This window comes from Heterodontus francisci, chromosome 4 (genome assembly GCF_036365525.1).
Source record: "Heterodontus francisci isolate sHetFra1 chromosome 4, sHetFra1.hap1, whole genome shotgun sequence".
NCBI lineage: Eukaryota > Metazoa > Chordata > Chondrichthyes > Heterodontiformes > Heterodontidae > Heterodontus > Heterodontus francisci.
Genome location: NC_090374.1, coordinates 93515726 through 93532698, shown reverse-complemented (window position 1 = coordinate 93532698; position 16973 = coordinate 93515726). Strand labels below are relative to the sequence as shown.

The following is a 16973-nucleotide window of genomic DNA, read 5'->3' as shown; positions in this document are numbered from 1 at the left end:
CTGTGCTGTTTGTACATGAGTTATTGAAAGATTTTTCCTATTAATAATGTCACTGGAGCAGTCTGGTTGGGGGAGAGAGAGCGCATGAGAGAGAAAGACACCACTCCAGGGTTGGTGGAAAAATATGACATTTTCAACAGAAAAGGTCAAACTTCAGATGAGTTTGTCATTTTCTTCTATTAAAGCCAGGCATATTTGTAATATAAAAAGTGTTCCCTCTTCCTTCGCAGTATCACTATCCTGATTGAAATATTGGATAATCTCCACTGTCTCTGTTAATGAATGGTCAGCAGCACTGCTCCTGTGAGCTTTATAATTGGTCAGAGTGGTAACTCAAAACAGACAGAGCGATGGAAAAGTGACACAAAAATCCACATTTTGCTCTTTTGAACAAAGTAGTAACCTAAAGTTAAATCCATTTTCAATGTGATATTGCAGTATTACCATACATGTGGGAGTGGATCTGCATTTTTCATTTAGTGACTAACCTGAATATTGTTTGATGTTGTAGTGAAGCCACAGAATCTGGCACAGTCCATTAGTCACTTGGTATTAATGACAGGGATTTTAATTTCAATTGGCATATTACTTCCCATCTGATTTTAAAACTCAGTCCTTTTTAATGACTAATTTTCTCCATATAATGTGTATAGTTACTCAATTTCCTAACTGTGAAAGGAGCAACCTACCAATTCCCAGGCCTCTGTCAGCAGATTGAAATTAGATTGGTGGAGGGGAGCCCACATGCATATGTGTTAAATAAAATTTTCCAGGAGAAGTAACTAACTTTCAGTTAGCACAGTGGCGCAGTGGTTAGCACCGCAGCCTCATAGCTCCAGCGACCCGGGTTCAATTCTGGGTACTGCCTGTGTGGAGTTTGCAAGTTCTCCCTGTGTCTGCGTGGGTTTCCTCCGGGTGCTCCGGTTTCCTCCCACAAGCCAAAAAGACTTGCTGGTTGGTAGGTAAATTGGCCATTATAAATTGCCACGAGGATAGGTAGGTGGTAGGGAAATATAGGGACAGGTGGGGATGTGGTAGGAATATGGGATTAGTGTAGGATTAGTATAAATGGGTGGTTGATGGTCGGCACAGACTCGGTGGGCCGAAGGGCCTGTTTCAGTGCTGTATCTCTAAACCAAACCTAAACCTTTCAGATAGCATTAACAGAAATTGTTGATTCAATTTGCAGGAGTCCTCTGAGGCTGAACTCATATAAAACTCAATTCTGATGAAAGGTCACTGACCTGAAACGTTAACTTTTGTTAACTTCTTGTTTTTATTTCAGATTTCCAGCATCTGCAGTATTTTGCTTTTATTATTTGTGTACTCATATGTTGTTCCACTGGAGACTTGTGGAATATTTTTTATTGAATAGACCTCAGTTTTAATTTTGGGGGCAGTGTATTGAAGTTTTAAAGTGGTTGTTTAAGAGCTAAAGGGAGTTTCAAAACTGTTGCCTATATTTTTTTCAGGTGCTTTTCCCGAGAGTTGCCCGGGTTTGTAAAAATGACATGGGAGGTTCTCAAAGAGTACTGGAGAAACAGTGGACGTCCTTCGTGAAGGCTCGTCTCAACTGTTCTGTGCCTGGGGACTCTCACTTTTACTTCAACATCCTGCAGTCAGTAACAGATGTTGTCCATATTAATGGCCGTGATGTCATTCTAGCAACATTTTCTACCCCTTATAACAGGTAAATGTGTTGTAAAGAGCCTTTGAGATGCAAGACTAAAGCTATTAGAATGAATATCTTGCAATTACATTGCTTGTTTAAACTACGAGTGCAGAGCACTTTAAGCTGAAGGCTGCTATTAAGTGTAGGTCAAATGTAATTTTACTGAGGTCCCATAATAAAATTTCCAGAACACACAAGATAATTATGTGCAATTTCCTTCCTTTTAGGGACTTGTTATTTTAAATAATAATTTAATTGTATGCACTTGCATTTTCAATCCACAAAATGACTAATACTAATGAATATATGTGACTCGGTACCATATTTAGTTTTATAATGCTCCTGTGAAGTGCCATGGGACATTTTATTACGTTAAAGGTGTTATACAAATATAAGTTGTTGTTGTCATATGTTACTAGTGTTATATATCTGAGGATTTTTCTTGGGTTTGTGTTAATTCCTACAATGAACAAAAGCACAGCATCTCTTTCCAAGCGTGACTAGAATCTAAAATGTTTAGTCTTTTTATTGCTGTTTTGTTCTATTCTGTTTATAAAACTAGCAGCAGTTTATTTTGTTGTTTTTTTTTTCTATTGCTTAATTGGCCATCATTTTCTGACTGAGGCAAAGATAAACTAAAAGCCAGAAAGGCTGGAAAAGTTTGTGGGACATGCATAGTCTTCCACAACATATGCACTAGTACAGTAATCCAATGCCCTTTGCATGGGGCTGTGTTAACAGGGGTAGGGGGGAAGGGTGGGTTGTGGTTGTGGTGGTGGGGGGGGGGGGGGGGGGTTGGGGGAGGGGTTGGGGTTTCAAAAGAAAACCCTCAAGCTGTGTGAGAGCTCATTATGAAGTAGTTTGTTAGTAGGAGAACAGGAAGCCAACTTTAGAGAATATGTTAAGGATTGATTTGCTGCATGGCTCTTGAATGAACAGTGCTTTTCTGGTAAATGTCACATTGCAGCATCCCTGGCTCAGCAGTCTGTGCGTATGATATGGAGGACGTTGCCACGGTTTTTACTGGTCGATTCAAAGAGCAGAAATCCTCTGATTCCACGTGGACGCCAGTCCCTGAAGACCGAGTTCCTAAGCCAAGGTATACCAGCTGTCTTTAAAAAATATTTTTCACAGAAAATGCTTTAAAAAGCATTTAGAAATATTCAAACAGTATAAAAACCTCTTGGCAGTGACATTGATGGTTTTCTCATTTCCACTAAAATGAATAGATGAGATGAGAGTAAGTATTTAATTTACAAGATTTTGTCCTTAGTTCAGTAAGCAACCTATTCGCAATTCCCCCCGCCCCAGCAAATTTTGAATGAGCGTGACACCACCTTCAGCCTAAAGTATTTGAAGGGACAACGTTTTATCACACAAAAGACACTGCGTACAAGTTAAAGAAAGGGACTGCGTATTTGTTGACTGCTTTGTCACTTAAACCAAGGTTTACAGTTAGTTAATTTTATCTCAGTTCTTTTTCCATTAGACTCCTGTATCAGTCAGAGGACAAATGATCTATTTTCATAGTCTTTCATGCACTTTGTTTAAATGCTGCTCTTGTGACTTGAGTTTGTTTATTCCATTACAGATTGGCCACATTGGTCAGATTGATTTGATTTTCAGAGTTAAATTTGAGAGCATTCTTGCACAGCACAAAACACTCATCTTTTTTATTCATTCATGGGATGTGGGCGTCGCTGGCTAGGCCAGCATTTATTGCACATCCCTAATTGCCCTCGGGAAGTGGTTGGTGAGCTGCCTTCCTGAACCGCTGCAGTCCATGTGGGGTCGGGACACCCACAGAGCTGTTACAAAGGGAGTTCCAGGATTTGACCCAGCGACAGTGAAGGAACGGCGATATAGTTCCAAGTTAGGATGGTGTGTGACTTGGAGGGGAACTTGCAGGTGGTGGTGTTCCCAACCATTTGCTGCCCTTGTCCTTCTAGGTGGTAGAGCTTGTGGGTTTGGAAGGTGCTGTCTAAGGGGCCTTGGCACATTGCTGCAGTGCATCTTGTAGATGGTACACATTGCTGCCAGTGTGTGTCAGTGATGGGGGGAGTAAATGTTGAAGACGATGGATGGGCGCCAGTCAAGCAGGCTGCTTTGTCCTGGATAGTGTCGAGTTTCTTGAGTGTTGTTGGAGCTGCACCCATCCAGGCAAGTGGAGCGTATTCCATCACACTCCTGACTTGTGCCTTGCAGATGGTGGACAGGCTTTGGGGAGTCAGGAGGTGATTTACTCGCCGCAGGATTCCTAGCCTCTGACCTGCTCTTGTAGCCATGGTATTTATATGAATATTCCAGTTCCGTTTCTGTTCAATGGTAAACCCTAGGATGTTGATAGAGGGGGATTCAGTGATCGTAACGATGTTGAATGTCAAGGGGAGATGGTTAGATTCTGTCTTGTTGGAGATGGTCATTGCCTGACACTTGTGTGGCACGAATGTTACTTTCCACTTATCAGCCCAAGCCTGGATATTGTCCAGGTCTTGCTGCATTTCTACACAGACTGCTTCAGCATCTGAGGAGTCGCAAATGGTGCTGAACATTGTGCAATCGTCAGCGAATATCCCCACTTCTGACTTTATGATTGAAGGAAGGTCATTGATGAAGCAGCTGAAGCTGGTTGGGCTGAGGACACTACCCTGAAGAACTCCTGCAGTGATGTCCTAGAGCTCAGATGATTGACCTCCGACAATCACAACCATCTTCCTTTGCGCTAGATATGACTCCAACCAGCAGAGAGTTTTCCCCCTGATTCCCATTGACTTCAGTTTTGCTAGGGCTCCTTGATGCCATATTCAGTCAAATGCTGCCTTGATGTCAAAGGCAGTCACTCTCATCTCATCTCTTGAGTTCAGCTCTTTTATCCATGTTTGAACCAAGGCTGTAATGAGGTCAGGAGCTGTTGATCATGGCGGAACCCAAACTGAGCATCACTGAGCAGATTATTGCTAAGCAAGTGCCGCTTGATAGTACTGTCGACGAGATCTTCCATCACTTTACTGATGATTGAGAGTAGACTGATGGGGCGGTAATTGGCTGGGTTGGACTTGTCCTGCTTTTTGTGTACAGGACATACCTGGGCAATTTTCCACATTGCCGGGAAGATGCCAGTGTTGTAGCTGTACTGGAACAGCTTGGTTAGGGGTGTGGCAAGTTCTGGAGCACAGGTCTTCAGTACTGTTGCCGGAATGTTGTCAGGGCCCATACCCTTTGCAGTATCCAGTGCCTTCAGTTATTTCTTGATATCACGTGGAGTGAATCCAATTGGCTGAAGACTAGCATCTGTGATGCTGGAAACTTCAAAAGGAGGCCGAGATGGATCATCAACTCGGCACTTCTGACTGAAGATTGTTGCAAATGCTTCTGCCTTATCTTTCGCATTGATGTGCTGGGCTCCCCCATCATTGAGGATGAGGATATTTGTGGAGCCACCTCCTCCAGTAAGTTGTTTCATTGTCCACCATCATTCACAACTGGATGTGGCAGGACTGCAGAGCTTAGATCTGATCCGTTGGTTATGGGATCACTTAGCTCTGTCTATCGCATGCTGCTTATGCAGTTTGGCACACAAGTAGTCCTGGCTTGTAGCTTCATTTTGAAGTATGCCCTCCTGCACTCTTCATTGAACCAGGGTTGGTCTCCCGCCTTGATGGTAATGCTGGAGTGGAGAACATGCTGGGCCATGAGGTTACAGATTGTGGTTGAGTACAATTCTGCTGCTGCTGATGGCCCAAAGCACCTCATGGATGCCCAGTTTTGCATTGCTAGATCTGTTCGAAATCTATCCCATTTGGCACAGTGGTAGTGCCACACAACACGATGGAGGGTATCCTCAATGTGAAGGCGGGACTTCGGCTCCACAAGGACTGTGCAGTGGTCACTCCTACCAATACTGTCACGGATGGATGCATCTGCGGCAGGCAGATTGGTGAGGACGAGGTCAAGTATGTTTTCCCCTCACCACCTGCTGCAGAAGCAGTCTAGCAGCTATGTCCTTTAGGACTCGGCCAGCAATGGTGTTACTGAGCCACTCTTGGTGATGGACATTGAAGTCCCCAACCAGAATGCAGTCTGCACCCTTGCCACCCTCAGTGCTTCCTCCAAGTAGTGTTCAATATGGAGAAGTTTCCTTGCCCATGTTTGGCCTGATGCTATGAGACTTCATGGGGTCTGGAGTCAATGTTGAGGACTCCCAGGTCAACTCCCTCCCTACTATATACCGCTGTGCCACCACCTCTGCTGAGTCTGTACTGCTGATGGGACAGGACATACCCGGGGATTGTGATGGCAGTGTCTGTAAGGTATGATTCCATGACTATGACTATGTCTGTGGGACAGCTCTCCCAACTTTGGCACAAGCCCCCCAGATGTTAGTAAGGAGGACTTTGCAGGGTTGACCGGGCTGGGTTTGTCATTGTTGTTTCCAGTGCCTAGGTTGATGATGGGTGGTCTGTCCAATTCATTCTTTATTGACTTTGTAGTGGTTAGATAGAACTAAATGGCTTGTTAGACCATTTCAGAGGTCATTTAAGAGTCAACCACATTGCTGTGGGTCTGGAATCACATGTAGGCCAGACCAGGTAAGGACAGCAGATTTCCTTTCCTAAAGGACATTAGTGAACCAAATGGGTTTTTACAACAATCGACAATGGTTTCATGGCCATCATTAGACTAGGTTTTAATTCCAGATTTATTAATTGAATTCTACCTTCTGCTGTGGTAGAATTCAAACCCATGTCCCTAGATCAATACTCTAGGTTATGAGTCCAGTGACAATACCACTACATCACTGCCACCCTTTACATTTGATAAGCACATTGCTGCATATACATGACAAAGATTTTTCTCCATACTTTTTTCCAGCATAAAAGAAAACCAAGCATGCAAAGAGATTGCATTTCACTGGATATCTGAGCTAATATGAATTCAAATTGTGCATAAAAAGTTTTGTTACTTCCACTTGATGCTGCTACTTTTTAGCTGATGTAGGCCAGACTGTGGGCTCAATGACCACTGATGATACCGCTCCATAGACTATCAGTGGGAATTGTGTTGCTTTGGGGCAAAACTGTGTTCTACCAATTTGACTTCTTGCTTGAAATAAGGTTCTTGGCTGTTGTGCAGCATAGTATGCGCTGAAGATGGAAAATTGTAGAACCCTGTCCACACAACAGAATGAGCGTTCTTTCCATGTTCACTGCACTCCACTGGACAGCAAGTAACCCCTACTGTTATATTTGTAACAGTATAAGGAAAAAAAAGAACATGCATTTAGATTGTGCCATTCACAAACTCAGGCTGTCCAATAAAGTATTTTTGAGTTATAGTTGCTGTTGTAGGAAATGCAGCAGACAATTTGTGCACAACACGATCCCACAAACAGTCATGAGAAAAATGACCAGGTAATCTGTTTTTTGGTGATATTGATTGAAAGACAAATATTGACCAGGGCACCACTGAGTTAATATTAGACTCATATTTTCAGGATTTTAATAGCAATTTGACTGTATAAAATATATTAGCCAATATATCAGACTTGGAGCAACACCTAACTAGCTAAACCCCTAAATCAGGCTGCAAAAATACACTGTGGGAAATGTATGTGCAAATGCTCAGTGCATGTCTGAAATTCCTCTCTCTACTGTTTTAACAGACATTTTAACCTATTTAACTTAAAACAGGTTAATGCCTCCAGTTAATAACAGAGAAAAGAATTGATACAATGGCATGAAGTGGGAACTGGTGTCCCACAGTATTTTTCATGCAGTCTCTTCCTTTTCAGCTTTACATATAAAAATAGGATATCAATTATAATTCACAATGGGAATAATCCAGTTTATTTGATAAATAATTCACAGTCGAAGTGGATAAATATTTAAAAATGAACATGGTGTATATAGTGGATGGAAGTTCAGTAGTTGTTCAGGAGAAAATCCCTGGGCTGTACGTTTTCTTTTTGCAGCACAGCCACCCCAGTGTGAATTAGCTGAGCAATTGGTATGTATCCAAGCGCTATCGAAGAAAGCAATCTTCAAGTCCCTTTGAAAAATTAAAACACCCAAAGGAAGCGCATGAATAGTTTAATGGGCAAGATACGCTGTTAATTTCCTTTACCACCTCATCTTAGAATGCTATCATACTGGTCAAAATGTTTTCCAAGCACCAATTTTACAAAGCTGGTGCTTCTGGCTGCTTTTTCACTCTCTAACAATCCTTGTCTTTGTTCTCTTGCACAGGCCTGGCTCTTGTGCAGGTTCAGTATTACTGGAAAGATTTGGGACCTCCAACGGATTCCCAGATGATACACTCAACTTCATTAAAACGCATCCTCTCCTGGACGAAGCTGTACCTTCAATTGACAATAGACCATGGTTTCTGAGGACGATGGTCAGGTTTGTGGGCGCTTATATTCAGTCTTAACTTGAAAGTACTACCATCCCTTTTTTTGGGCCTGTTCTGGCATGATTCCCAATGGGAAAAAAACGCTTCAGTGCATGAAAAGAGTTTATATTGTCTGCAGCTTTAAACATTTTTTTAAAAATAGGCATTACACATGAGAAACCACTAAGATTGCTGAAGTGTTGCCCTGGGGGTGTGGCAGTAGCTCCATGGAGCGTGAACTTGTTGCCCTCTCTCAGGCTGACAGCATTCATCCTCCCAACCCTGTCACTCTGCCAGTGCCCTGGTTGTTGCCTGTCATCCAGCCAGCCCAGACTGCTGCTGCCCTTGCTTAGCTGATGCAGTCCACAAACAGGCCTTCTAGGCCCAGAGCTGTGCGAAATCATCCTCCAAGACCACTATAGTCTCCTGTACTGAAAGTCAGCAGTCTTCCACCAGCCAAGCTGCAGCCACTGTGGTAGAACTGGGTAGGAGAACTGGGACAGGCAAAGGCACCTACAAGACAGGCACTAAGGGATTGCATAAGGGTTATTGGTTGACATTTGTATGCAATATGACATGGTTTGATTTATAAATTTGGCTTGGAATGTTTATTTTGTGTTGTCTTTTATTATTGCTTTGTGGCCAGGTGTACAGTGTGTTAGTCAATAACAGATGGAAGGTGAGATGTGGAACTGTGGGTGAATGGGGGATTGAGGTTGCGATTAATGGTATTGCAGTTGAATGAGATTTTCATGGACAGTCCAGTCAGAAAGGGGCTGTCTAGACTGTATCTTCCCTTCCTCTGTCTCCTCCTCATGCTGCTGCTTCTTATCTGCTCGACATATAGCTGATGGCAAGGCCTGTGCCCTCATGATGATGAGGGAGTGCAGTATGCAGCAGACCACAACAAATCTTGCTACCGAGTATGGCAGGGCTCCTCCAGAGTGGTCCAGGCAGCAGAAGTGTTGTTTCAGCACACCAGTGGTCTGCTCTATTACATTTCTTGTGACAACATGGCTTTCATTGTATATATGCTGTGCATGTCATAGGATCATAGGAAATACGAACAGAAGGAGGCTATTCAGCCCATCGAGTCTGCTCCACCATTCAAACAGATCATGGCTGATCATCTACCTCTGCACCATTTTTCCCCACTATCCCCTTGATGTGGTTAGTATCCAGAAACCTATCGATTTCTGTCTTGAACATGCTCAACGATTGAGCTTCTACAGCCCTCTGGAGTAGAGAATTCCACAGATTCACCACCCTCTCAGTAAAGAAATTCCTCCTCATCTCAGTCTTAAAGGGCCTGCCCCTTATTCCGAGACTGTGTCCCCCTTGTTCTAGATTCACCAGCCAGAGGAAACATCCTATCCACATCCACCCTGTTATGCCCTGTAAGAATTTTGTAAGTTTCAGTGAGATCACCTCTCATTCTTCGAAACGCTAGAGAATACAGGCCCAGTTTCTGCAGTCTCTTGTCATAAGACAATCCCGCCATCCCAGGGATTAGTCTGGTGAAACTCCGTTGCACTCCCTCTATGGCAAATATATGCTTCCTTAGATAAAGAGACCAAAACTGGACACAATACTTCAGGTGCAGTCTCACCAATGCTTTATACAATTGAAGCAATACATCTTTAGTCCTGTACTCAAATCTCCTTGCAGTGTAGGCCAACATACCATTTGTCTTCTTAATTGCTTGCTCACCTGCATACTAGCTTTTCATGACTCATGTGAAAGGAGACACAGGTCTTTTTGGACATCAACACTTCCCAACCTCTCACCATTTAAGAAATACTCTGCCTGTCTGTTTTTTCTGCCAAAGTGGATCACTTCACATTTATTCACATTATATTCCATCAGCCATGTTCTTGCCCATTCACTTAGCCTTTCTAAATCCCCTTTAAGCCTCCTTGTATCCTCCTCACAACTTACATTTCCACCTAGTTTGTGTCATCTGCAAATTTGGAAATATTATGATTGGTCCCCATATCCAAATCATTTATATAGATTGTAAACAGCTGTGGCCCAAGCACTGATCCTTGCGGTACCCCACTAGTAGCAGCCTGCTATCCTAAGAATTACCCATTTATTCTTAATCTCCGCTTTCTGTCTGTTGACCAATTCTTAACCCATTGCAGTATATTACCCCCAATCCCATGTGCTCTAATTTGTCTGCATGGTATTGCACACTAGAGTCATCAGCCATATGGTCAGCGGCTAGCCCTTGTCCGCCTGTAACCAGTTTGCCATGGTTGATCAAAAGGAGCTGGAAGCGTGGATTGCCACAGATGAAGGCATCATGACTGCTGCCAAGATACCGGGCATTCACCTGCATGATTCGCTGTGTATGGTCACCCACCAGCTGGACATTGAGAGTGTGGAATCTCTTTCCATTACTGTTTATGGGAGAGTTAATATGCTGCACTTGCAAAGCTAATTGTTTGCTATCAATGGCACCCTGCACCATGGGGAAGCATGCTATCGCTGCGTGCTCATTCCGCCAGTCTCTCTAGCAGGACAGAATAAAATGTAGTTAGCTCTCAATGAATAGAAAGCGTCAGTGATGTCCATTATGTAACAGTAGATGGCAAACTGTGAGATGTTGCAAATAACTCCAGCTCCAGCCTGGAAGGAGCCAGGTACATAAACGTTCATTACCACGGTCACCTTTACAGCCATTGGCAATGTGGTCCTCTGCTCTGAGGTTGTAGTTGTGGCTGCAGCAGGTGGCAGATTTTAGTGAGGATGTACTAATGGAAGTGCAAGCGTCCCACACAGTACCCCTTGCCAAAGTTCAGGTAGGAGAATTGCACACTGAACACCTTGGGTGGATATGACCTCCTGCTGAGAGCCCTTCTCTTCTTCCTCCTCCCTTGTCCTCTTCCTCCTCCCTCTTCCAGCAGCTTTTCCTGCTCTGCGTGACCTCTGTTCATTCTTCAGGTTATGCTGTATTTCAAGGGGAATGCCTACTAGTTCACCCATGTTTGTGCAGAAGCCTGAAGTCAGCAAATAGTCCTTCAGCACTTGCCACGTCACTCTTTGTAGACTTTTGCAACTTGAAACAACTATGGAAAACACCAAACACTTATAGAATTATAGCAACATCCAGAAGATATAAACCAGCAACTAACCTGTCAATAGTTGATGATGCCTTTCAAAAAGCGCTAGTGGGGGTGCCTTCTTGCTGCTGAACCTGTGTTTAGCATTAGCTGGAGCAAATTGGCAGCGCTGGTGTCAAATCAGTGTCAGATCTGCCTGCTCTGCAGACTCACAGTGGGTGCTCACTACACACATGCTAAGACCCTCACCAAGACTCACCATGAGTTGAAAAGAAAAGTGAGTGAACGTGCCTCATACGCCATTTTAGACCCCAAACAGCAACCACAGAACCCAAACAACCGGTGCTACTGATTCAAATTTCACACCAATTGTCTTTCCCTTTTCAGAATCTGATTGACCTGCTATACATTTCTGACTTTTTCATTTTAATTTTGTTTTAAAGGGTTTCTGTTGTTCTGGCTGTGAGCACAGATACTGGTTTCAATTGACTTGTGTGAGCTACTGTTCATTGGTAGCAGTGTGGTTGCTGGGGAAATGTTTGTTTAGTGCGTGACTTTCTGTAGAGTTTGGTTGAAGGCAGCACAGCTGTTAAGAGTTTAAACAGTGAGTGCACTGTTATGCCCATATATAGAGAAAGAGCCGTTCTATAAAAATCATATTTCATGGGTTGAACAATGCTGCCCTTGATATAGATGTATTCAGAAATTTTAAAGAAAAGCTTTCTTTTAAGTTCTGTCGGTCTGCCAGTGTAGGTGAACAAAAGGGAGCTTGTCTGTTTCTTGCAGCAGTCTGCATATTACTGTTAAATGGGAACTAACTCTGGTTAAAAGAGTGAACTTGATAGTTTACATATAAGCAAAAGCCCTCTATTATATTGTGAAGAAACCCAGTACATTTTGGTTTCACCATCGGGAGCTTGCCATCACTTGTGCTTTTTCCAGTGCCTTCTGGGTTTAGTTGGCTTTTGCTCCTTTGCCATGCAATGAACAAAGATCAAATTTGAGATGATGCTAAAATGTACTTTTTGAAAAATTGTTCGTTCTTAATGTCCCATACAATTAGATTCACAATACAGCCAGCTGTCATAATAAACTAAATGAAACCTGCTCATTTTTTAAACAGATATCGATTGACCAAAATTGCTGTGGATAATACTGCTGGTCCCTACCAGAACTACACTGTGGTGTTTCTAGGGTCAGAAAAAGGAATCATCTTGAAGTTTCTGGCTAAAGCAAACATGGGCTCCATCAATGACAGCATCTTCCTGGAGGAGATTAATATCTACAATGTAGAAAAGTAGGTCCATCGTAAGTTCACAGTCACAATTTAAGCAGAAAGATAATTAAGGTTCAATTTTAAAACCCCGCGCCTGACAAGAACAGGGTGCACGGGACATTTAAAATCAGGGTAACATGGTACCTAGCTTGTTCACACTGCACTCATGTTCCACACAATTTTAAGGTGTTTTGGGAGTCCTGGTGAGGGGCTCATAAATATGCAAAGGTCAGGGATCAATTATGTTACTTGGACTATTTTAAGATTTTAACAAGTGTTTAAGACTCGCCAGCAAACATTGCTAAGCAGGAGTGGGCTGAGTTTATGTTTCCTTGTGAGCTGGGAGGAGCCTGGGCTTCCCATGTCTCCAATTGTCACCAGATGCTCTCACAACTCCCATCACCTGAGTGCTGGAGATAGTTCCCACTGGTTCCCGGAAGCGCCCTGACAACTCATTCCTCCCCACTGGCCAAGGACTAATTCCTGCCAGCATCATGCAGGGAATTCACCACCGAGATGGGGGATGACACTTGGGGGTAAAATTGTTCAGGCGTCACTACAGCAGGGCCTTACAAACTTGGTGCTCACCCTACCACCCACTTTGCTGAAGTCGTGTCCTAAGTTAAAATCTTTGAATCAAAATAGGACTGATAATCACTGGTACTAAATTGCATTAGACAGAGATTAGCTTTTATAATCGAAACAGGATATCAAACACTAAATTGAGTGAAATTTCTTGAAGATTTACATATAATTTCTGAAATGGCATAGTGGGTGAATGTACTGCCTGGTGGTACTGAGCCATACAAATGAGTAAGATCCCAAGTTGATCTTTGTTAAGGTAACTGATCCCGTCAGGACAATGGATTACAGTTAACCTCAGCAATCTTTGGACTTGGTAGATGAACATCAGCCAAGAGTCCTGTTTCTGGTGGACAATGTATGAGTATGGGTGTGGATATTGAGTGAAGATAGGATTAGGATTAGCTGTAATTTCCTCCTGAGACTGAGTAGGCAATGATGCTCATTGTTCAGGAAAATACACGAATGAATAGTCCCTAGGGGCAGAGAACTGTAGAGCTGCTCACACCCAGTGAAATGTAACCAAGCACAGCTGAGTGCCTTCAGGAGAGGAGGTGAAAATTGTGGCAAACCATGTTTTAAAGCCTGAAATACTTCTACAGATAAACGTAACTGTTTGTGCCGAGTGCTGCATGAATTCTTGTAACACTTTGCCATCATTAGAGCAAAGCTACTTCAGAGATATTTTATGAAAGATTAGATTGGTGAATGACACATTAAATTGCACTCTCTGTGTGGAGGGTATAACTCTCCAAATGTAAACGTTGCCCTTTTGTGTTAGGTGCAGTGTTGATGGTGTGGAAGACAGAAGAATTGTGGATATGCAGCTCGATAAACCCAGCAACTCTCTCTTTGTGGCGTTCTCCTCTTGTGTTGTGAGGGTGCCTCTTGCTCGCTGTGAACGACACAGCAAGTGCAAAAAGTAAGTTGAGGGTGTTCTACTGGCATGTGTGTTTATAAAAATTTGCTTTCCAAAAGCATTTGCAGGCAATTAACTTTTGAAGCAGCAAGAAGGCCAGGTAAAATAAATTGTAGTGAAGTTATTTGGGTGAGGGGGAGGAGGGGAAGTATTTCTCTTCTTTGATTTATATGTATGATGTTCAGGATATGCATTAGAAGTTTTTTTTGGTCCTTTCCCCAGGACATGTGTTGCTTCTCGAGACCCCTACTGTGGTTGGCTGAAGGAGGGATTGTGTTCACAGCTGTCATCTGCAATTAAGTAAGTGGCCCTTGTTAAATAAAGAGATGAATGGACAAAACTCTTTGACCAGAAAAGTTAAGCGAGTAACAGCGAGGGTGACCAAACAAGCACAAGGCTGAGCCTTTTTGGCAGGTGTTCACTGTCGAAGTGAATACTGCAAAATTGTTTGTTGCATGTTCCCCAGAGTTCTCTTGGAGTGCTGAATGATATCTGCAAATAGCAGACACATTGGCTGGTTGCCCTCTTTTATTCTAATTGATCACTCACTTCTTGGTGGTTTTGAGGTTAGAACTCAAAATGAAGAGGCAGTGATTTTGCCAAAATTATCGAATACATTTGTTCATAGAGAGCAATAAAAAAACTATGGCTGGGTAGAAGCCTGCTACCCAACCCGAACCCGACGACATGTGTCAGGTTCGGGTCAGGTCGAGCCCATCTTCCAGGGCCGGCTTTTGGGCTCGGGTCGGGTCGGACCAAGTCCAGATCAGGTCGGGTCGGGTCGGGCCAGACACACACGGTAAGCGCTCTGATGGTAAGTATGAAAAATAAAAAAACTTACCTGAGCTGGGAGTCGGGGACGAAACTGAGTCTGCGCATAGAGCAAGTGATGTCACTATGACATCTCGCACAGGCGCTGCAGCTTCTTGCAGGTTCAGTGTCAGGAAGGTAAGTAAGCGGATGGTCGGGTCGAGTAGTGGCGGGTTCGGGTCAGCTCGGGCTCGGGCAAAATCGGAGGAACTCAGGCCAGGTCGGGCTCGGGCCCACTGTGGTTCGGTCGGGTTCGGGTCGGGTTCTTTTCCCCGACCTAAAGCAGGCCTCTATGGCTGAGATTGTATGCTGGTGACGGGGGTCTCAACATCCGGAAAAGTAACACCAAGAACCTTGCATCGCCTCTTCTCCGGCAGGCCCACCGAATCTAGTGCCAATCAGACACTTAAGTGGACAGCGGTGGGCCTTCCACCGGATCAAGGACCCCGGCGCCAGAAGTCTCACTCTCGGAGAGGTGGCGGCCAATCAGACTTCGGCAACACCTCCACTGAGCAGCGCCACTGTGGAGGTGGTGGCTGCTGCCAGAGGAGCACCTGCCCGAGGCCCAGGACCGTTGCTGGACCCAAGCCACAGGTAGGTCAGGGCAGGAGGGGTCTTGCAGGGTAGCGGGTGCGGGGGAGGGGGTGTAGGGGGTCGGCAGCAGGGACAGGGGGATGGCTCTCAGCAGGCATTCCCTTCCCAATACCAGGTCCCTCGTTCAGGCACTAAGTGCCTTTTAACGAGAGACCACCCCACCCCTCACCCCTGGAGCAGGGAAGCAGCCCACATGGGTTTTTGTGGCCTGCTTCCTGTGCTCCGACAGGGCAGGCCACTGCACAGCTAATTGCGGCAGTGGTGGGAAGGCCCTTAATTGGGCATTAATTTCCCAGTTAAGGGCCTCAGTTGGCGGCGGGGAGGGAAGGCTGTTCACAGGCCTTCCTTCCCCAGACTGCATTTTGGCGGCAGAGGGAAGGGGATGGGAACTATCCCAACTATGCACAATTAAATGACAGGCAAATGTTTGTGTGTTGATAAGTAACTGTTCTAAATGTCAGAGTATCTTGAAACAGTGAGGTATAGCAGCAACCAAACATTCCTTATTCTTTCAAATCAATACGATGATAAAGTTCTCAATCATTTATTATCAATGAATTGTATTCCTTAACACCATATTAGAAGGGAACAAGTATAACATATAAGCCTAGAAATTTGGGCATGCTCTTTTTTGGGAGCACAACTGGTGCAGGAACCGGTGACTAGTGCCCGTTGTGTTTCTCTTCCTTTAACACAAACACACCAACTACACAAGGAGGATTGGTAACTAAAATAAGTGGATTCTTTCTTTGAAGATATGAAACTATGTACAGCAATAACTGGGAGGTTCACTAACATGTCTGGTCACTCTGACTGCTCCTAACTGCTGCCCGATAATTACATGAGTATATACATCATATCTTGTCTGGTGATTGACAGCAGTTTTAGATACGCCCCTTAAAGGTATACCACAACAGTGCCTAAATGGTATGACCCAACATTGGGCTTCGGGACTCATTTACATTGAGCTGGCAAGTTGCCAAAAGCAACAGGCACTTAGAATATACAAAGGGCTTAACATCTATTTCAGATGGGCACTGCATACTGATTTAGTGCTCTACCTATATAGCAGCTGGTGCACTTTCTGTTCGTAATGAGTGTGCACTTCCTGCCTGCCCTATTGGAGGCTAAGGAGGCTCTTTAGCATCCTAAAAACAAGTGCTGCACAGCCAAATTTTAGACCATATGAGTCAAATTTCATTTTTATGACATGGGATTCCAGGATTTTTCTGGGGTTCTTGTCATGTTATCCAATTCTATCCATTTTCCCATGAAAACTTCAAATCAGTGGCTTAGTTGTAACCTTGACCATAAGCCAATTCTTTGATGGGTCATCCTGGTTGAATACTTTTCCTGTTCTATGTGAAATTAGTGTATGTTCCATTTATGGAAGGTTCTAGTATTTAAGGTGTGGAATTTGTTGTGCATACTGTACTCTGGAGATAAGCCAGTGCTCAACAAACTCTAGTGACATGGCCTCGCACACTCTGTCTAGCCAGTGATGCTGCGTGTTTTATTTAAGGACTGTATGAGTCAGAAATATGGTAGAAATCTATAATGCAGAGTTGTTTCCATGCATCCCCTTCTGACCCTACTTTGGAGCTCGGAAGTAGGAAGTCTTTAAGGTCCAATCAAAAGCAAGGATCCTAGCTGTTGCCCCCTGCC

At 43.9% G+C, this 16973-nt stretch overlaps 1 protein-coding gene across 7 annotated transcripts in view; it reads left to right on the top strand.

Annotated features, from left to right (window-relative positions):
• The window catches only part of sema6a (sema domain, transmembrane domain (TM), and cytoplasmic domain, (semaphorin) 6A), a 187507-nt gene that overhangs the window by 145425 nt on the left and 25109 nt on the right, over nt 1-16973 (top strand). For all 7 annotated transcript variants that reach the window (XM_068029878.1, XM_068029883.1, XM_068029880.1 and 4 more), the window contains 6 exons: nt 1473-1690; nt 2640-2771; nt 7918-8073; nt 12251-12424; nt 13767-13907; nt 14127-14204. In XM_068029878.1, coding sequence (XP_067885979.1) covers nt 1473-1690; nt 2640-2771; nt 7918-8073; nt 12251-12424; nt 13767-13907; nt 14127-14204 — 899 coding nt within the window. The remainder of the gene's footprint in view (nt 1-1472; nt 1691-2639; nt 2772-7917; nt 8074-12250; nt 12425-13766; nt 13908-14126; nt 14205-16973) is intronic.